Raw genomic sequence first — 23038 nt, forward strand, 5'->3', positions numbered from 1 at the left:
CTGTGCGGGCGAATTAGGAGCAGCTGGGAGTAGAAATCACCAACAGGAGTGGCTCAAATTCTTCCTACTTTTCTCACACAGGACTGACCTCATGGAGAAAAAGGTTAGATATTTATAAAATAGATCAAGCGGGACATTCATGCAAAGTGAGTGTTGGAGAAAGGTCTGTAAGTGATTGGCTGGCCATGGATATCATGAGAAGAGCCAGGGGCAGCTGTCCAGAAATGGAATTAAAAGACTAAACCTCTGTGAGATTAAAAAATAGGGGGATGTTCAGTCCTGGTAACTAAAAATGATCTCAAAAAGATGATAGAAAAATTAGTCACCTTTGCTAAAACTAAGTATGTAAAGCTAGGGACCACTATCAGAAATCTGGCCACAGTAATTTAATGAAATGATTTCTCTCACCCATTCCCTCTACCTCCATCCAGAGTTCGGTAGTCCAGACAAGTTCATCAGGTCCACCACATGATGTAAGTGGCTTGTTTTCAGGACTTCACTGCTGCCCACATGGGCCTCAAACATGTGGAGTCCTCCTGCCCTACACAACAACTGGGACTAAACATACCCACGTGCCACTGCACATAGCTGACCCCAGCTCCTCTTATTTGTTCACTACATTAATCAACACATGCTTTTCATTTTCACAGCCACTTCAAGATTGCAAGAAGTCAGCCCCAATGCTTTCTATGCAAAATGTTAGGCAGCAAGAACAGCAGGGAAAGGACAAATTCCTTCCCTTTACCGAGTCCAATCCACACACCAGGTAGTAAACACACAGACTTGATATACCTAGTCTGCCAAGCTACTTATCTCTTTGGTGGGCAAGCAGCCACAGCAAATAACAAAATGGATGGAATTTTGTTATGGAGTCACACGTGGTATCTAAACTAATAAATATAAACATTCTTACTATATATTAGGATACTAGACATTGGTGGTTGCTGCTGGTTTTCAGTTCTATGAATAATCTTATCAAGTAAATATATTTAAAACCTAAGAGCACATTAGAAATTAAGTGTTCCAGTAGCAAATGTGTATTCTCTTCACAGAGCTAAAACTGCACCAACAGATCATACTTAGAGCATACATGAATAAGAAATAAAATTTAAAAAGCTCTACATGGAGACTTCCACTTTCACCTAATTGGCCTGCTCTATCTCCAGAGTGTTCCTTGGCACACCAGCTCCTTCAATAAAATGTAAGTTAAGGAAGTTGATTGTGCAAAAGCCGTCTTGACATATCAGACTTGTAACTCAAAGTCACACATGAAAATGAAAGTGAGTCAGCAAATGCATTAAAAGGTCCAGAGACCCTGAAATTAGTAGAACTATTTTCCCAGAAGGCATTTACAACATGCAGCGCCCTGGCAGTGTGGCTCAGTGGGAGAACATGTGCCGAGCCTGCCATAGGCCCTGCGTTCATCCTGTCCCGAACATGAACGTTTTAATAGATGGACTGAACAAATACAAATCAAAAACTGCATCAGAAGATGATGACATCACAGGATACAAAATCTGTTTTAAAGGTTTGTCAAGATACACAGAGAAATTACAAGCCTAAAGCTCTTAAGGCCCTCAGAAGTGTAGCATAGGAAGATGCAAAGAACAAAACCATGAAGATAGATATCACCTCCTTTATTACACGATTAATCTATGTGTGCCTCTCTTTGAGGTAACCATTGCCAACAAATTTGTTGGGTTATTACAGACTTGACCAAATGACTTCTGAAAATGACGATAATAAAAGGGAATAATATATAATCATACAAGAATGTCTTTTCTTATGTCATGCTCCATAAATGATTTGCTGATAGAAAAATTTAAAAAGTATTCATAACAGAGAACCCACTTGAGGCAGAACAGTTTTCCACACACACCTTTCTTTGAAGACATGTCCCTAAGAGTTTGCACATCATTGTTTTAAGTTATTTTAAAGCTCTTTACCCCAAAAGAAGTAAAAGTGTCATCTCAAAAGGAAATGTTTACCTATTCCGTTTGGGAATCAGAGTGCTGTGATCTAACCCTCCCAAACACCCTCGTCCCACGTCAGTCCCACGTCAGCACTTCCTGCTGGACATGGAGGCACAGAAACACAAGGTCTCGATATCTGCAGCAGTAAATTTTAATTCTTAACACCATGATTCAACACCCCCCCTCCCCCGGTTTCCACTGCTGAGACATTTAAAGACTAAAATAATTTTAATGGTTCTTTTATTGACCCTCATCTAACACACTGTTTATGAATTGTCCAGATCAAAAAGGCTGATTCACATAGACTGCAGCATTATTCCAGGTTCATTATAAACGCACGTTTCCCAGGGATGGAGCACTTGTCTTCCTTAGGCTGAGCCAGTGTGGACCATGTTCCTGTTAAAATTCCTCTTCTGCCTGCTTGCTGCGGGACTGCTTGAGCTGCTGCAGCCGCACCACAGTTTCCTCGACAGTTCGCTCCCCATGGACCTTATTGTCCCTGGTGCGGATATTCACAGTGCCACTGGCTTTTTCTTTTTCCCCAACAACTAGAAGGAAGACACAAGGCTCTGTGAGACTTAAACTGATGGACCTGGGAGGATTTGTCCTCAACAGCAGAAACCACCCTAATGGACTCTAAATGCAACTTAAGACACACTGAGATGGTCAGGTGACCATGAATATTCAGGCTTATAAAATGCTGTAAGTAAAAAAAGACCTATATTAAGTACCAAAAACTTCCATCCTGAGTCACTTAATCCAGTGAACTTAATACAAAATGACATAAAGGCAATTCCTTTTTGTAAACAACCTTCATCCATTTTTCACCCCTAAACTTCCTTGCTATGCAAACAGAGGACACTGAGTATTTAGAATCATGCTTACAGGAGCCTAACATGTTCAATCACTGATCCAATTTTGTGGTCCAATTCCAGGACCACAAAAGAGTAAGAAAAACAAAAGAGGGAACTGTGTGATTTGAAGGAGACTGGCCCCCACAGGCTCATATGTTTGAAAGCGTGGTGCCCAGTTAGTGAAAGTGTTTGGGAAGGACTAGAAGGCAGGCGAGGCCTTGTTGGAGGTGTGTCACTAGGGGTTGCCTTTGAGATTTTAAAAGCTCATCCCTGGTGTTCTCTCTCTCTCTCTCTCTTTCCCTCTCTCCCCTCCCTCCCTCTCCCCCTCTCTCTCTCTGTACTCCGAGCTTGTGGGTCAGATATAACCTCTAAGCTATTGTTTCAGCCACGCCTGACTGACTGCTCTTCCCTGTCATGATGGCCATGGACTAACCCCCTGAAACTGTAAGCAAACCCCTTATTAAATGCTTTCTTTTCTAAGTTACCCTGAACGTGGTGTCTCCTCACAATAATAGAGCAGTAACTACCACAGGAACCAAGGTCATTCATAAGTAAGATGCGCTGAGCTTAAGTTTCAAGATTTCAGCAGCTTTTCCCATATGATTGGGAACCTTCCCTTACCCAGGATGAAGTTATACTGTGCTAACTGTGCATTTCTGATCTTCTTATTCAAAGTGCAGCCTGGATCCAGGTCAATGTCTGCCATGAGTTTAGCATCATGGAATTGTTGCCGTACCTAGTAACAATTGAGAGTCAGAATACAATTATAGTTTATTAGGTCACAGAATTTAACTATGCAAGTATTAAAAATGAATGCTAATATCAGTACTGAAACTGATAACACAAAATTATGATTTGAGTTTACATTCTGAAAGTTAGCGGCCACATCTTTGATGCTGGAGACATAACACAGCCGTAGCACTCAACATTCATAAATTTGATCCCAGCACTTAAACAAAAAGGGACATTTTCCTCTTGTAAGATAAATATTTTAGAAAGCACCCGAAAATCAACACTCAGAAAAAAATCAAACTAATCAGGTTTTTTTTTTTTTTTTTTTTTTTTTTTTTAAGAAACAAAACATAAAAAAGGCCCTTGTGATCACATCAAGTTCCTGATATGCCTGTAAGGAATCAGCTGTATATCAGCCTGCACCTAAAACTACCACGTGTAATACAAAGAAAGCTCTGCTTATCAACGGATTTAATGTCCCCTTGTTTCTTAAATAGAGTTAAGATCAGGGCACACAGCCAGGTGTGGTGGCGCACACCTTTAATCCCAGAACTTGCGAGGCAGATGGGTCTCTGTGAGTTTGAGGTAAGCCTGGTCTGCAGAGTGAGTGCCAGGACAGCCAGGGCTACATAACAGAAATGAAAAAGATTGGGAGTTCAGAATACAATTTTGATATTCAAGATAAAATCATCACCTATTCTGATGCTAACAATACTGCTCACTGATCAACTTTTGTATTTAAAAAGTCACTATTACTATTATTGTGTGTCCAGTCATGCACACACATGTAGACCAGGGTGAAAAAGCTGCACTTTAGGTCAGATTCACAATGGACTGTATGATATGTATTCTTATGGAAACAGGAAGTCATTTACCCGAGGCTTCAGTAAAGCTTGCTTCCCAAGGACTTGGCTGTCTCCTTCCGTCTTGTTTTGAGTAGGACAACTTGCAGGAGTCATTTCTCTTTTCCTACCTTAGGGGTTCCAGGGACTAAACTCAGGTCATCAGGCTACGTGGCAGGTGTCCTTATCTGCTGAGCCACCTTGCTGGTCACTTCTACCTTGTTTTGAGGCAGACAGGTCTGTCTTGTTTCTGCCAGTCTGTATCCCATAGACTACAGAGGCCTGTGAGCTTGCAGGCAATTCTCCTGTGTCTGCCTTCCATTATACACTATGGGAGTACTGGGATTGCATATGTGCACATCTGGCCTTTTTATGTGGGTTCTAAGGATCAAATTTATAGTTAGGCTTGCTCAGCAAGTACTTTAACTCACTGAGTCATCTTGCCACTGCCTACCCACCCCTACCGTTTTTAAGACGGTCTCATTCTACAGTTCAGGCTATGTGTACTCCTCCATGTCACCCACCCAGATGCTGGGGTGTAGGCTCACCCCAGGCTTGTCAGTGACTGAGGTTAACCATGTGTGTACTACTCCTACTTCACCCACACACATGCTAGGACACAGGCTCACCACCATGATGCCCAAGCTTCATCACTGACTGACTATTATGCATGTGTAAGTCTACAGTCCAGGCTGTGTGCACTCCTGCTTCATCCACCCAGATGCTGGGATGCAGGATCAACACCACGGTGCCCAGGCTTGTCACTGACTGACCAGTAAGCATGTATAAGTCTTTAGCATGGAGCAATCACTAAAGCAGAACAGATTGTTCTTGGGAGGTGCAAAGTCCATAGGATTGTTCACACATTTGCTAGAGGGGCAAGACACTGACCTGCCACAACAGTAAGATAAAAGAATTTCAAGCCACTGAAGGAATCTGCATTAACAAATGAATAATTCAGCATATATCAGGCACCTCGGTGGGATACATAATTCTAATGTACTAATATAGTTTAGGCTATGATTACTAACTCATTTCTTTTTAACACCCAACACTAAAATACACAAGTATATCTGAAACACCAAGTGAACACATGTGGTCAGGGAACCACTAAGAAAAAGCTCCAAAGTGTAATGTCCAGGCCTATCAGACACAGAAAAATTACACTATTTGATGTATCGAGCACTTGATCTGACAAGAATATATGGCTTATCAGTCCGAAAGCACAAAAGCAGTCACCAGGAAGGGCTGGCAATCCCAACTATTCAGGGCACTAAGACAGGAAGCCAAGTCCAGAACCATCACAGTAGACTCTACAATAAAATTCCCATTGCAAAAAGCTCAAAACAGATGTAGACGTAGAGCAAACTTGTATTTCAGGGTTACCTTCCGGGCATAGTCGTCACAAGCTGGGCCCACTGGAACGACCATCACCTGGCGAGGAGAGAGCCAGAAGGGCCTGTGGCAGAAGTGACAACGGTTGAGTGTGGCAGGGGAGTGACAGGGGAGTGACAACAGTGAGTGTGGGCTTGGGCACACTCGAGAAGGGGAGGGTGCTCAACTTGGAGTATCTCTTCCTGAAACCAGTGGAAGTTAACTTTCAGGCCTTTATAACGGCTTTTAAAAGAAAAACTATTCAAGACAAGAGAAGGCGGCCTAGAGGAAGAAAACTCGCCCTCAGTATGTATGATCCGTACTAAGACTCATGCTGCTCAGTGGACGTTGAAAGAAACGATAGCAGGAACGGGCCTCATCTCCTGAACCCTGTCCCACATAGCTGACAGCTGGAGCAGCTGGTTTGTTGCCTCGGGCATTAAGGCTGGAGCAGGCAATTAATTCACAATAAATGCAGGCTTTTCCCAGTTTATTCTGAGTTCCAGTTAAAGAATGAGCACACCAGAGAATGTGTGCCAGGGTCCTATTTGATTTAACTGAAACAGGGTTATTTCGTTGACGAGTATGAAAATGTGACATCTGAACCAACCACATCTAATTACTGAAATGACAGTACCGTATAACATACCTTTACGAAAGTTTTATACTGTTCATATGGAAGACTCTACCATGGATGTTGCTAACCCTGGCCTCTTTTTAACTGCACTTCGGTTTAGGTAAAGCCGTTGGCAACTGGCAACCGGCTTGGCATGTTTTGCTTACTCCTTTTTCAATTACAAAACTGCTTGGCTTCTTAAGTATGGCGAAATACTTGCTTATTCTGATCAGCAAAACTGAACAAGATAATCCGAAAACCTATCCATTCATTCAGGTGAAAAAAAAAAAAAAAAAAAACTCACAAAGCCAAGAGAAGCAATCAAAAACAAACTACGTATTGAGGTTAACTGCTGAGCCATCTCTCCAGCCTTATGTAATATTCAGACAAATCAAGTTTTAAGATTCAAAAATGATTACTAGTAGTGTTCCAGGGGAGGTGTGCGCTGGGGATTTATGTAGGTCCCACTCTGAACTATCACACTGCTAGCCCCAACAGGCACCGATACTGAAACATCGGGGTCAGAGTATGACTCCCTTCCCATTTCATAAACACCACACATTCCTTTGGGCAATTTAACGAGAAGGGAAACAACAGAAGAACCTTACCACTTGCCCCCATAGTTTTCCGTGAGGATAGCAATCATTCTCTCCACCGACCCCAGGATGGCGCGGTGAACAATCACGGGCCTCTTCTTGTCATCACCGTCATGGCTACAGAGAAGAGAAATTTGTTTTATCTTATTATTTATGCTATCCTACATATGGCCGGAAGCTCAGAGCAGTTACTAGAAAGCTCACCTTACATATGAAAGATTAAACCTGATGGGCAACTGAAAATCCAGCTGGATGGTCGCACACTGGTGGTAGCGGCCAATCGCATCTTTTATCTGTATGTCAATCTGAAAAGCAAACACTGAGTTTTGATAAGATGCTCTTAATTTTCTTTGTTTCCAATTTAAGGTGATGTTTCTTTTCCCACAACCAAAATCCGCATGACCCGAATATCCCATGAACTGACCTTTGGGCCATAGAAAGCGCCATCACCAGGATTCAATTCCCACTTCTCACCAAACTCATTCAAACTGTTTTCAAGTTGCTACAGATAAAGCAGAAATGATTTGAAATTTTATTCATCCGCAACATTCCTTCTTCCCACCTAACTTAAAGGTAAAAGCCTCCTGGGTATTTCCTTGAATTCTACTGTCTGCTGTGTAATTGTGTCTACCCAAGGGCATCCTCCTAAACAAACCAACAACCCCATCCCCGATTTATAGCTCAGCTTAGTAACTGATGAAGTATGAAAACACCCAGTCAACGCTGAATCATTTGAAGACCACACAGAACAAATCAGCCCACTGAAAGGCCAGAAACATTGGCCACTTTCTTTTGCTTGTAGCCACTTAAGAACACTTTCCAGAACTGTGTCAGTTCTTAAGCACACTAAAAAGGATCACTTACTTTCTCGGCTTGGTTCCATATTTCAATATCTCCAAGGAATTTTTCTGGGCGAGTAGAAAGATTCAATTTAAATGAAAATCCAAAAACGTTATATACTGTGCGGAGAAAATCCAAGCAACCTTTGATTTCATCCTCAATCTTAAGCAAGAAAAAATAGTGTTATTTAACTTTTCAGGAAAGAAAAAAAAAAAAAAAAAAAGTGTCAACACGTCTGTTGGAGGGCTGCCCCACAGGATACACACCTGCTCCATGGCACAGAATATGTGTGCATCATCCTGCTGAAATCTTCGGACCCGGGTGAGGCCTGTGAGAGCCCCAGAGAGCTCATTCCTATGAAGCACACCAAAATCAGCCAACCGCAGAGGCAGCTCTCGCCAGGACCTTGGCCGATGGTCGAACATAAGGCTGGAGGAGAAAGCAAAGCAAAAACCCATGGGTTTTTTTGCTTAACTGTTCAAGGGTGAAGGATGAAGAGCACTTACCCAGCACTTGTGAGGCCTTTCACAAGCAACAACAAAAACAGCAATTTTTAAGATTAACAAGAAAAAAACTCTTCCGCAAATAGTATTTAGTAACATAAAAGGGTGTTAAAACACCAGATTCTAGTTTGCTTCAAGCAACATTATTTTCAAGCTCCAAGCTTTACACAGCAATAAAAGCACTTGTATGAATATAATGTTAAGTGAGTTACAATGTAATTAACTTTGGCTAAGAGATAATAAAGCAACGTATTCAAGGTTTCAAGCCAAATCCTTGTGCTCAGCATTTCCATTAATATGAAGACTACATTCAATTAATAGGAAGATTTAATGAAAGGCTCATAATGAAGAAATATTTTTAGCTGCATACAAATTACTTCTACCACTGGAAACTAGCATCAGACTTGCTCTAGTCAGGCCTAACGTGCTTCAGAAAGTGAATGCTGTGCAAAGTGATCTGGGCTATTTCCCGATGTGCACCTCCCAGTTTCTTAAAGGTGTTTCCCTCTCAGCACCTCTGCCTCAATCACTGCATACATGAACAAACTAGCTACATCAGCATCACTCTCAGGACTCCCAGAGGTCACTTCCCATCACCTTTCACAATTTGAGGCAGAGGCACAAGGAAGGATTTCCCAAGGATATTAACTCATTAGCAATAAGTTCTGCTAAAATGCATCGCCTTCCAAAAAAGGAAGAAAAGGTAGGAATATTGGTCTTTTGCTATGCCCCATATTTAACTCCCTTTTCAGTATATTTTGCCTGTTTGCTATAACCCCAGGACCACTCTTGAATGTCAACAATGCTACATTGCAGTCTATTCTGATCACTCAGTTTCCTGTTGTTAGCATATGAAGTGGGTTTCACAGTGACACTTTCACACTAGCATTATGCTTGTCCTTGCTCACATTTCCTCCACCCTCACCAGTCTCCCTCCGAGCACCAGCTTTCCTTTGTGTTTCATGGCATAGATTTCTACTACCAGTATGTTCTCTTCTGGCTCCTTCAGACTTTCCTTCTCTTAGTCTCCTTCCTACACTGACATCTCTGTCAAAGGAGCTAAAGGAATCTAGAACCACCTATGGCACAAGAAAATCTATATGAGCAATGCAAAGCTGCAGGGCTGGAGAGATGGTTCGAGGGGTAAGAGCCCAATACTCTTCCTGAAGAGTGGGCTTCAGTTCCTCACACCCATACGGAGCAGCTCACAACCATATAACTGCATATATAGGCTCCAATACCTTTATCAAGGAACCCACAGACATGTGGCATATACTCAACACAGACACATACAGGTAAGCTTAATAAAAAGAAAGAAAACCACAAAACTGCTTGGTACCAGTGTCCTGGGCAGTTCATGGGCTTAAGGGCGAACTGCTCTTTCTCCACCTCAAAGGAGAACATGTTCTCACTGTAGTGCTGCCAGTGGCCAGAGGTCATCCAGAGCCGGCTATTGAAGATGTTTGGCGTGACGACCTCCTGGAATCCTCTCTTCCTATATTCACTCTGCAAGAGCAGAACACACACACAGGGAAGTCAGTGCAAACGTTGGTGAAGGGATAAGAATCATAGAGCAATTTAACACTGCTTAGTGAAGTCAAAGGCACATGCATCATGACTCAGAAACTCCATTTGGAGGTGGTGCCCCAAAGAGGGAGCACAAGGGTGCATGCAATCTCCCAGAAATAACGTCACCATGGCAGGGCTAGCAGTGCAGGAACACAGGGCATGAATTATCATACTACCAAGTGCATAAGCTACTGTGGTGGGAACAGGCACTCCACAGTAGGCATGGACACAAACAAGCTAAGAATATGTGACAATACACATACACAACATGTGAACTGAGGCACACACAAGCATAAATAAACATTAAAGATACGTATATATGGAGATGTAAAACACATGGGTAAGGAGCCATACTAACTGCACAACATTCAAAGGGGTCTTTCTTAAAAATAAAACAATATGTAGTCCCTTTTTTCTGTTTACAAAAACTGTGGACAAATACAGCTCAATCAATGCAAACATGTTAAATCTGGTGGCAAGTAAACCTAAATGTTTTCTTTAAATATATGCCTGAAATAGTTCATAATTGAAAAAGAAAACACAAACGCTTCAAGAGATACAACACATTCCCAGGTGAAAGGCTACCGATTCTTCAAGCTCAGCAGCTACTTTCTGCCTGTTTCCATGAACAAAATTACACATCAGAATGACTCTAAAAATTATATTCACATGCATGTGTGTGTGTGTCTATGTGAATTCGTGCCACCTGGGGGTGGGTACCCTCAGGGCCAGATGAAGGTATCAGATCCGCTGGTGCAGGAGCTAGGTATATGGTTGTGAGCTACATGACTGAAAGCTGTGATTAAAACTCAAGTCTTCTGGTAGAGCAGCAATTACTCTGAACCACTGAACCATCTTTGCAGCCCCAACTTTTTAAAAACGTATTTATGTGTGTGTATATGTACGTGTGTTTATTGGGTGGCGGCTATGTGTGTGCAGGTGCCTGCAGAGGCCAGCAGAGGGCGTCAGATCCTTTGGAGCTTGAGTGAAACACTTGAGTGGGTACTGGGGAACTGAACTGACTTGGGTCCTCTGGAAGAGCAACAATCACTCGATCACTTGTAACCACCGAGCATCTCTGCTGTTACAAGCTTCAACTTAAAAGAAAAATGTGTATTTCTTTTTCCCTCCAATATAGATTTGTCTCTTTTAGCATACCCTAGCTAGTAAAATCATCTTCTATCCTAACTCTTCAGAAGACAGTGACAGATAAGACTTACCCGGATAAATTCCATAAGTGTATTATAAATGTAGGCTCCTTTAGGCAGGAAAAAGCAACTTCCAGGGCTGAGTTCATGGAAGAAATATAGTTCTTGGTCCTGGATAAAATAGCAGAAGTTTGTTTATAAATGTATAAATGATTGGTGTTCTTCAGGTCAGAATTCTAGCTATCCTGTGTTCCAAATTTCAATTGTGCTAATATTAAAGAAAAGAAAGCATGCCATTGTTTCTTGGGTACAATTTAATGGTATAGCATTGCAGTTGAGTAACAACTTAGCACAATCTGTCACCTCCCTGACAGTCATCTGTCCAGTAAGGGTTAGGAAACTGTGGCATGGAATAGAAGTCCCCAGAGCTCTGAGATCTGGGTTTTGTTAGGAAGGAGAAAGGGAAAACACCCTGATAATGAAAGGCAGGGAAATGGCTAGAAGCCCTTGGGGAGGAACCTGCCAATCACTGCCACCTTCCCCATTTCCCCATTGCAGTCATTTATTTCCAGGAGCTAAGGCCTCGGGCAGTGAACTTCATTTTATGGAGGAAAAGGTTTTAAAGAATTGAATGTAACCCGACTAGAGGTCAGGGGCAGCTAGAGTCAAGAAAAGGCACAGAATCCACTGGTGACTGCCATGTCCCCAGAAGAAACAGGGAGACTGACCACTCAGATTCAGACTCGACAGCGTGACAAGGAGCCTGAGATGGGTTTTCAGAGTCTACTTCTGCCAGCTCTGAAATGGTGTCCTCAGGAAGCTGTGGGTCACTAGCCCTATTCTCAGTAACAGTAACTGGGATGGGCCCTGAAGGGTTCAGAAGACAGGGTGGACAACATGGGCTCCGAGGCCAGGGAGCCTGAAATCTAAGCTCCTCTTCAAAAACAAACTTAGTGCTGAGCAGGCTCAACCCGAATGAACTGGAGGGAAACCCAAACTAGACGCATCGCTGCTCTTGGACGCACCCTCCCGATCTTCCTATGATCTCGGTTTTTGGCTTCCTCTTGGAACTTCTCCCACTCTTTCAGCAGTTTGGGGTCAGGGAATGAAATGCCATAAATCCGCTGGAGGGTCTCCATGTCCGCCTTGCCTTCCCAGTATGTGGAGGAATTCTAAAAGCAAAAACCAACAATGACACAACACTTTAATTTGTGAACGTTTCACATTAATAGTGTATTACTTCTCACAATCCATACTAATTTCTTTGATAAGGACTCTACATACAACACACATTACTAGGAAACATCTCCCAGTGTTTTGAGGTCCACCCCAAGTGGATGGACTCATTCCACCGCACAGAAGTCTCTGCTTGCCTTTCTCAGGAAGGTTCTTTCCCCAGATCACAATCCCATAAACACAGGGCTCCTCCTACAAAATCATGACACCAAATGGAAAGGAACCCATAAACAAGCATAAACAGTCAAGGCACCTGGAATGGATGTAGTGGTTCTCAGGGCTCAGAGAACACATATAATTACAGCACTCCTAAGTCAGCATAAAACTGACAGGCTACTAGTCCCTGACTGTCAGACCCCTACTGGATAGCACTCCCCTACATATGGAATTGGGCTGGGGGGATGGGAGGGTGGTTAGAGTGCATATGAGAGGGCAGAGAGGGTAAAAGGGAGGGAAGGAGGGAGGGAGGAAGGGAGAGAGTGAGGAAGGTTGGGAGGGAGGGAGAGGGAACTGGGATCGACATGTAAAATAATAAATTAAATTAAAAAAAAATGCTTTGATTCCAAAATTTAAGTTCAAGGACAAGTTACTGAGGAAAAGGATTTCTATTTTTGTTTCCATAGAAAATGAAAAGATGTGGATTCCTTCCAGACTAATGTGGTTTGATCAAGCCAGACCGCCTGAAACAGAGTACCAGGTGATCCTACATTCAAAACAGCTGGACAAAGCAGCCTTACAGACTACAGCCAGGATTTATGAATCTTCTTCGAATCCCCCTATGTCAGGGCCCCTTACCAGCAGGAAGTAGTTTGGAAAGAACGACACCCAAATTCCCAAATATTGTCTATAAATGTTTGTTTTCATTTAAATGGACTTGGTTATAAAAAAAAAAAAAAAAAAAAAAAACACTTTTATTTATCCTTTTATGAAAATTGTTTTCTCATAAAAAAAAAAAAAAGGTAAAACCAAACCAAACCATTCCAGGATCAAAGAATGACACATTTCTTTTTTTAATTATTTTGTCTCTGCTATCTATTTATGTGAAATATGACAAGTTACAAGTTACTAGTAATTCAGACATACCTATCATATAACCAACTTTCAGTATGTATATTTTTATATGTATGTTCCTCATTATATAAGTATTTTTTTGCATACTGATATAACTTACAACCTTTAACTTTCAATTTTTGGTTTCATAGAGCCTAAAGAGTCATTGTCACAGATGTGAAATGGACAATTTATGTTAAAACATCAAGTAGACCCTTTCTCCTCTCAAAATACTGACTTCCATGTATTTGGTTGCCTTTACATTTTCATTCCATTCAGGAATGTGACCTAGAAATTGATACAAGATCAATTTTTTGTTGTTTGATTTTGTGTTATGGCTTTTGGGTCATCTCATTTTGTTAACTAGCTGCACTATTGTGTTATTAATAATTGTTTTACATATTCTCACCTGAAGATAAAAGAATGTACATGCACGAAAAGAAATGGAAAGTCAATTTTGTGTATTGTGTGAAGACACACTTTAGAGTTTCACAAAATTCTATGGTACAGTAACCTTTGGAAATGCTCCCCAATAAACTGGTATTTTCTGTATTCATAGGCTTTTTAATTTGCATAATAAATATTATGCAAACTTTATCATTTTGTAAAAGGCGATGGGTTGTTATACAATGGTTTGTACAAGCATGTGGCTATGGAAAAGAGTCCTAAATGTTCTCTCAATTCATTGATTCCCAACCAAGACCACTGTGTTCACCTTTGGAGAAAAATATACTTTCAACAACAACAACAACAAAAAAAAAAACTGACAGGCTAATTCTATGAAAAAGAGCAACTGGAGTGATAATTAGCTAAACTCCAACAATGAGTGAGCCTGTGACTGCCTGATTCTGTGGCTCCTCCAAACCCTTGTCCCCTTATGCTGGCTCTGGTAATAAGTACTAGTGTACAAAACACACATATACCAGTCAGTATATAGCACTAAAACCAAAAACCGTTGACCCTCCCTAAAGTTACAAGAAACAAATTGTTAGAAAGGAGGAAGCAATGGAAACTGAGGCATAAGAACTGTAGGCATCTCAGCATGTCTTACCTTGTGTATTTTTAAAGTCTTAATCTTGCCAGTGTGTCTGACATGGGGACCCCGGCAGAGGTCTATTAAAGGGCCACATCTAAAGATAAAATAAAAGGAACTTTAGCAAAGGCAGACTAACAAATGAACTGCATTCAATACCATTCAAAATACTCACCTATAGACAGTCGTGGTTGGAGTATTCACTTTTTCATTCAATATCCGGCACTTGAACTTGTTGTACTGAAAATGAGAAACAAGACACTGCATTGGCCTCCCCTCTTTATCTCTAAATGTGCAGCTGGAAAGTGAGTTGAAGCACACTTTTAAGAGCATGCCTGATATACCCAAATGATCCACATCCATGCAACAAAGACATCTGTTCAACTATATTCGTAGCAGCATTACTTGTAATAGCAAGAACCTGGAAGCAACCTAGATGCCCCTCAACTGAAGAACGAATAAAAATGATTTGGCACATTTACACAATGGACTACTACTCTGCAGAAAAAAATAATGGAATCTTGAAATCCACAGGCAAGTGGACAGAATTTGAAGAAACCATTCTGAATGAGGTATCCCTGTCACAAAAACAGGAATATGGTATGTACTCACTCATATATGGATTTTAGACATGGAGCAAAGGATCACCAGCCTATAATTCACATAGCCAGAGGAACTAGGATACAAAGAGGATTCTAAGAGATTCATAAAAAGTCCCTCAAAGGAGAAGGGACAAGATCTCCTGAGCATATTGGGGGGGGGGCAGTGAGTGGAGAGGGAGCTAGGAGAAAGGGGAGGAAAGTACGTGGGACTAGGAAGATTGAGTAAAGGAAGGAATAGACGAGAGAAGAGAGCGAGAGAGAGAGAGACCATAAAAGAGGGAGTCATTATAGGTTTGAAGAGAAAACTGACTCTAGAGAAATGTTCAGAGACCTACAAGATTGACCCCAATGGAAAGGCTACCATAAATGCCCTTCCCTGATAATGAGACTGACACTAACTTACCCACCATCATGGAGCCCTCATCTAGTAGCTGATGGAAACAGAAGCAGACACCCCACAGCTAAACACTGAGCTGAACTGGAATCCAGATGCAGAGTGGGAGGACAAGACCAGGCTACAGAAACCCACAGAGACATCTGACCTGAACAAGGAGGAGCTAATGGATCCCCAGACTGATAGCTGGGAATCCAGCATGGAACTGACTCAGACCCCCTGAACATGGGTCTCAGTTAGAAGGCCTGTGCAGTCTAAGGGACCTCAGACAGTGGAACCAGGATGTATTCTTGGTGCACAAAAGGACTTTGGGAGCACATCCCCATGGAAGGATCCTCTCTTAACCTAGAGACAGGAGGGAGGGCCTCAACCCTACTCCAAATGACTTGACAGATTTACATGACCCCCTCCAAGAAGGCATCACCCTACATGTGGAGTTGGGGGTGGGAGGGATGGGATGGGAGGGTGGATGGGGGGCATGGGAGGGTGGAAGAGAGGGAGGGAGTGAGGAACCGAGATCAATATCTAAAATAAGAAAAATAAAGAGCATCCCTATATTTCACATTTTGAAGATGCTTCAGTTTCTCTAGAGGAAACTCTGATGCACTATTTCAAGGACTAGCTAATAAAATCAAATTGGTTATGGCTCAGTTTACCTTAAACATTTCTAGTAACGTCTCCTTTTTCACTTCCAATCTTTCAAAAGTTTGTTTCTCTTTAATGATTTTCTTACACAAAGCTTCCAGGGAAGAGAAATCATTGCTGGACACACCCCTGAAGGAGAAAACATTACCTTTCCATATTCCATTTAAACCCCAGAGATTTCATTACACACAGCTCTCAATATTTCAACTTTTCTTAGTAACTGTAACTAGCAGTTTATACTGTGATTATCTCCTGACAATGCTTTAATAGTTATACTTAGACCCACAGCCACTCAAATCTCCCCTTCATCCAGTGTCTTCACTTACCCTTCCTCAAGGTACATATCGTAATAGAACCCATTTTCTATTGGTGGGCCATAACATAAACATCCACCATAGACTCTTTCCATGGCCTCGCCCATTATATGGGCACTGGAGTGCCAATATACCTGAGAATATAAAGAAACACGAGATGGCTTTAGTTTCGGCAGATTCATGATGAGTTACTGTTTGAAAGACACAGATGAGATACACCCAAAGCAATATTTTCAAGATTTACAACCAAGGCCACAAAGTAATAGTGAGAGATGTCCATAAACACCTGTGGCCTCCATGTTACAGTGGAAACCACTGAGCCACTGTGATACCAACACAGTGAGACAAAAACTCGTTTCCAGCGTTCCTGCAAATCTAACAGACACTGGATAGATACTTACTGCCTGTGCTTCCTCATCCTCAAACTTGAGAAGCTCCAAAGTGCAGTCCGTCTCCAGAGGGCGGTCCAGGTCCCAGACAACTTTGTTCACTTTAGCAACAACGGTGTTGTCAGCCAGGCCTTGACTTAAAAACATAAGAAGACAAAGTGATTATCTGGAAAAACTTGATGAAGGCTAGTTATTAAAAACTCCTGCTTTTAGGAGTGAATGATCTAAAAACAGAGGTGTTCACATTTAGCACTTGCTTCTCAAGTGTCCCCAGGCGATGTACGCATTAAAATGCAACACAGAACCCCAAGCCATAGCTCTACAAAGAGAGAACCGGGTATGCACCTTCTGAAATTAACACCGAGTCTGGACTGTAAAGCTCCACATCACCTTGAGTTTTCAAAAATCTCAAGTAAATAAAACACCTTGAGCAGAAACATGATAATATTATCAGGATATACCTGGCAGCCAACAAATGAACATTTAGTTACATTATAAACCATAGGCGATCAAAGGGGGTGTAGTCTTACCTAATCCCACATGCAATCTGATACGGTGTGGTTTTCCAGGACTCTGCATCCACCTGTTTGCCATCAGGCAAAGTGACTTTAATTGACTTGCTATCTTTTGCTGCCTTTTCAGCCAGGATAGAATCATGTTCTGCTTTTAGCTTATTATACATATCAAGGCGCGTGTTAATATATTCCGGCCAAGGATTCAACTGTAAACAAACAAAGCTGTAAGTAATCAGCAATACTTGCTTTAGGAAACAATAATAATAATATATAACACAAAAGTCCATCATGACAAATCCAGACTGGCTCATAGATCACAATAATCACTGGCATTAATCTAGTCCCAAGTAAGGATAAATGAAGACGATGGGTGACTCTGATTTTTATTCAAAAATAAAAAAAGCATAAAACTTAAGCAGCTGAGCTGCCAACATCTTGAATTGATAACCAATTACTGTTTTGTAATTTACAGTTTGTTCCAGTGATTTTTTCCTCTTAAGATGCCCTCCTCAGGGTTTCCTTCTTTGCTTCTTGAGACAGGGTCTCAAGGATGAACTTGAACTCATGATCTTCCTAACACCAAGAGGGCTAGGGTTAAACGTATATAACTGGCTTATATGTTCCTTGAAACCAAAACCAGGTTTTCTTGCATGTTCAACAAACACTCTATCAATAGAGCTGTATGCCCAGCATGGCCGGACTCAAGATCTTTTCTAACTAAATGATTCTGAATTCAGCTACAAGCAACACTGCATGGAGAGAAGCAATAAAGTACCTCATGATTGGAACCTTAATCAGGGGCACTCTGTGTAGCTGGTTGGATTTTAGGCCAACCAGAAGTTTATTTGACTTAGAGGCATCTACTAAAGAAAACTATTATCCCATTAAAAAATGACATGATCATCTTTTTCAGATTATTTAAAATAGGACACATCACTAGTGCCCCATACACTCAATATAATTAGCCAGAATATTTTATATAAAACACTACTGAAGTTCCCCCCAAAAATCTGACTTCTATTGCTCAAGCAAGTAGTGAAGCTGATAATTCCGTCTCCAAATGACAGTAAGATAGATCATTTTCCCCCAGCATCTAACTCTACCTTACAACCTCCTTGGAAATCTCAAGCATACTATGTAGCATACTCCAGCCTTGAACTCATGATCCAGTTCAAGGCATGATGCTCTGGTAGTAACATGCTCATTAACAGCAATAAAAAAGAAATGGCTTGCTTTTACTATGACTTTCTATATGTATACATATATAGAAATTGTCAGAGATTGCCAGACTTGATTGTACATACCTATAATCCCACCAGATTATCACGGGACTCCATAACTACCTATGAAGAAGCACTGAACTAACAATGGCCATAGCCCATCATTGTACAAAGACGACCCCAACCTCAGCCTATCCAATGTGTGCCTGATTACCCCTTCCCACCAACCCTCCACATCTTATGACAGTTTATTTCTGTATCTACTTGGCATTTTATAAGCAAAATAGCTGAAACTTACTCAGTATTAACTGAGCAATGTGCTCCATGCCAGTTTCTGAAAATGCAGACAGGTAAAACCTGCATGTCCCTAGAAGGACACCATGACAAGTTAGCAAATGATGGGAGCACAGAGAAGGCAAGGTGGTGGACACATCACTGTCCACTCTTCATTTGTAAAGATAATTTAAAACACATAATAATCACACAGCCAGTTAAAATTCTCAGAAGAATCACTGGACTGCTTGTTTCCTATTACTAAGCCATGTTTCAATCTATAACAGAACAATACACACAATTCCATCCAAAGTATAACAAGGAAATTAAGAGGCATGCGTATCATTCTTTACTTGCAAATCTTAAGATTCACTATCAACAATTCCTCCCACAATGACACTGGTGTAAAATGAGCAGGGACTGGCTGAACAGAGACAACTCTTTACAGGTGAATCCACTTTGTTTGCCAAATCGGTTTTAAAATTAGCAATTCAGCATTATACAGACAAGGTGTGTTTTGTTTCTCTAAGACAGGGTCTCACTATACATCCTAGGTTGGTCTAGAACTTGGCATTCTCCTCCTCCAACTCAGAGACACTGGAACTAAAGAAGGGCGTACGTGCATCACTATTCCAGCTTTATAACCAGCTCTTTAAAGTCCATTTACTGAGTTACTTCAAAAAAGCTTAGTCTCTTGAGCTCCTCATCCCAGCAGCTTTCCACAGTCCCTAATAAAACTGCAATGACTAAATGCAAAAAGCAATGCACAGTTTATAGCAGTTCAGATTCAAAACCAGCAGAACAACACACATAAACATCTACTCAAGCACCAGGAACCAACTGCATTCTGGGATGGCTTTCAATGGCCAGTTCTGTGTCACTGAGCCCAGCAACTAAATAATTTCCTGGACATAAGCAAACCAGACCCCAGAAGCAGATCCGAGCAATAAGAAAGGAATCCAGGAACCGGATTTTGTTTGGTTCTTTCTGTACTTGTAGGAACCTAACACTGAGTGCTTACCCCTTGGCACCTCATTTAAAGAAATAGAAAATCAGCATCCAGTCTTGGCAGCCTGGCGACAACTGTAGCCCTTCCTCTACACTTTTCATCTCTCATGTTTCTATCTAAATGCACTGTGAGGTCATCTAACAATAACATACTTGTCCCTTTGCATTGTCAGGTATCTGTAAATCCTTTTTCCCTCTCAGGCCTTTTCTCAATTCTTCTCCCTTCGTTTTCCACCTAGTGCTACCTTGCTACCTTCAGGGACCATTAGAATCCTTACACAGGGGCCACCAAGCGTAACATCTGAACTCTATCCTCAGCACCCAGAGTAGGGAAGGACTGCCTACAAACTGCCTTCTGGTTTCCACATGTGTGTCATGGATACACACACATGCACACACAGACACACAGTCCTCCCCCCACACACACTTTTGTAGGGCAAATTTGGGACAGTTCCCATTCCTGCCAGCCTCGGAAACCCAAGCCTCTATGGTGGTAGCTTGTTTTACCTCTGCTCGACCTCCATCTCCACCGCCATCTTTGTTTTTCTTCTTGCCTCCTTCCTTTCGCTTCTCCTCACTGGCATCCACCTAAATAAGCAAAAGAGAAGTTCCCTCATTTCAACCTAATTTGGTATCTTCTCCATAACTGCAGCCAAGGAAGCTACAAAAAACAAATAAACAAACAAAAGAAAAGAAAACAAAACAAAAAATAAAACAACAACAACAAAAAATCAAACAAACAAAAATTAAAAGGACAATCTTATTTTGAAAGATTGAAAATTCCATCCCTGGTAAAAAACAAGTTAGACAACTTGCAATAAAAACAAGCCCTAAAGAGTTCCAAGGCCGCTTATCAATGTGCACTTCCTCAAAGTTTCTGTAACTTTCCCTTTAGACTTGGACCTGCAGTAAATACAAAGCAACAAGAAATTATATAACTTAGTCAATATGGGTCATTTCGGGGTTGGGGACGTATATTATCTACCTACCTATCCAGCCTGCAAGCTATCTTCGGGGAGCCTAAGTGCACTGTGTGATCACACTTACCAGTTCATTTCTTCTGTGCTCAGTTTTCCCTCTTGTGAACTGGGTGTAATTATGTTCTTTAAGATGGCCTTGTTATGTGAAGGAATAAAAAGTTTGGCCTATGGGGCTGGGGATGTAGCTCAGTGACAAGAGAACTTTTTGGGTTAAATCTGCACCCCACCAAGTAAGCTCTCAAAATTTAAGATACCTGATTATTACAGAGGCAATAATACCACAGTTTACATTTCAAGTCATTTTATTCACAAAACCTCTATCTAATGTTTTACTACAAGCCTGCCCAGGGGCTGATTATCTTGGCTAACTCCTAGCCCCATGTAAATCTTAAAAACCCAGAGGGACTCTGAAGTAACAGGGGTGGTTTAAAGAGTAGGATTAAAGGACAGTCTGGAAGGAAGCAGAAGGGTAACCAAGTTGTAAATGGTGAAACACCATTTTTTAAAAGGAAACAATACCTACTTGTAGTCATCACCTTAAATGTGTAGTTTAGAATGTATGCATAAGCATTTTAGTGATCTGTCCTATCAGGACCTTAGAGATGCTCACCTGGACTACTCAAACAGACTCTGTCACAGCGCCTCACCTCTCCTTACACACCAATGCCAGGTCAGTTTTGACAATACAGTTCATATACAGCACCTCCCTGCTTAAAACCCTGCACACACAGAACACTGATACCTTCTATCTCTATTTCCCTTTCCTGTCTCTTTCAGTATAGCAAAGCACAACTCAACCTCTGAATCTGGATAGCCCTGTCCACCTGCTTTACCTGATCTCACTTTTCTAAATCCAATAAAACAGTCTGGCCATACCAAGTTCGATGCTTCCTCTATAACCCAACTGAACTGATCACACAGAACTTCGATTTTCCAGTCTTGGGACTCTATGCTCCCAACCCCAAAGTCAGGGAATCGATCTTACTCGGGTTGCCACCTGCGGAGCTAAATGCCAGGGCAAACAAACAGAACGTTTGTTGGCTTTAAGGAGGACATGTGTTCAAGTTATCTAGGGCGCTTCCAGGCCCAGTCAAATTTCCAAGCAGTCTGTCAAATGGAGCCATTTAGCCTTCACCATTTACTTATAAAGCTCCCAAATCTTGGGCAAACAGGATCTGATCTCGGGAACTGTCTTTTCCCTCCTAACTAGAGCTTTCTGCTACACAAAAGTTTAGGATTTTAAAAGTTCTGCAATGTTCTTCTGGCCCATGTGTGGGGTCCAAGCCCCCCATGGTCACTGTGTAGCTATTGGCAAGTCACTCAGTCTAAGATCACGGATGTCTGGGATGAGGATGAACCCAGGACCACTCCTGCCTGCTCGGGCTTCCCCCTGCTCCTTTCCACTCCCGCCGGGCAATGTGGGCTGCCACGACACGTCCAACCACCGCGCCTGCTCACCGGTTTCTCGCCGTCCATCTTCCCCGAAGGGCTGTTGGCCTTCTCCTCCGACATGGAAGGACCGCTGAGACAGAGAGGGAGAGAGACAATACCGGAGAGCTACCGGCAGAGAAGAGCCAAAGGCAGGAGACCAGCAATTCCACACTGCGCGTGCGCCACGTGGCCTAGCCGGAACCAGCTGATGCAATGGGGCGCCAGGCCCCGCCCAGCTGCGATGGACGCATGGCCAATGGGTCACGCAGAGAGGCGGGCCCTCCCTTGCCTCGACCAATAGAATGACTGGAGGAGTGCTGAGCCTTTCTAGGAAATCCGCAAACGCCCTCCTGCGGGTCTGACTTTCTGTCACCGGCGGGGCCCTGGCGGCCACCGTAGTGGCAACGAACGGCTTCGGCGGAGTTTCCTGGAAGTGGTGGGCAAGGTGGATATGGTCTCTGGCGCTTTGGCTTATTTCAGATGCCCTCTGCCTGGCCTGTTGGGTGTCTGTGACAGTCTGAAAGGGCAACTCAAGCCTTCCTCATGAGAACGGAACGGGTTTGGTTTTGGTGGACAAGCGCCATTCCTTAGTGGATCACGGCGCTTTTCCATAGAAGGCACACAAATTAAGTTTTTATTTCAGGAAATAACTTCTGACTCCACACTGAAGTCATTTGCAATTCGGGGTTCGAGATTAGCTTCCTCTTATTTGAGCATCTGTGCTGTAGTTGGACCGCTTGCCCTAATAGCAACCACAACATGCTTTGTTGTTTTCCTCACTGTGCAGCCAGGTATAGCCTCGAACTTGCAAGATAGATAGACCTGACTGATCTGGGAGCCTTTCCGATAGCCACCCACATTCTGGGATTAAAGGCGTTTGCTACCAGTCCACCCTAAACCA

The 23038-nt window shown here is 42.2% G+C and overlaps 1 protein-coding gene across 1 annotated transcript; it reads right to left on the reverse strand.

The window, feature by feature from the left end:
- Positions 1 to 2169: 2169 nt before the first annotated feature.
- Tars1 (threonyl-tRNA synthetase 1) lies at positions 2170 to 22288 on the reverse strand. Its single transcript, XM_051182535.1, has 19 exons — positions 22165 to 22288; positions 20234 to 20314; positions 17241 to 17431; positions 16723 to 16846; positions 16334 to 16455; positions 16019 to 16136; positions 14542 to 14606; positions 14385 to 14463; positions 12073 to 12219; positions 11120 to 11218; positions 9670 to 9836; positions 8094 to 8256; positions 7852 to 7989; positions 7412 to 7489; positions 7192 to 7292; positions 7000 to 7104; positions 5788 to 5860; positions 3449 to 3563; positions 2170 to 2521 (listed from the first exon to the last, which is right to left on the reverse strand). Exons 1-19 carry the CDS (start codon positions 22216 to 22218, stop codon positions 2373 to 2375), a joined length of 2169 nt encoding a protein of 722 aa, XP_051038492.1. The 5' UTR covers positions 22219 to 22288; the 3' UTR covers positions 2170 to 2372.
- Between the last annotated feature and the right edge of the window lie 750 nt (positions 22289 to 23038).

The sequence above is a fragment of the Phodopus roborovskii genome, unplaced genomic scaffold (genome assembly GCF_943737965.1).
Source record: "Phodopus roborovskii unplaced genomic scaffold, PHOROB, whole genome shotgun sequence".
NCBI lineage: Eukaryota > Metazoa > Chordata > Mammalia > Rodentia > Cricetidae > Phodopus > Phodopus roborovskii.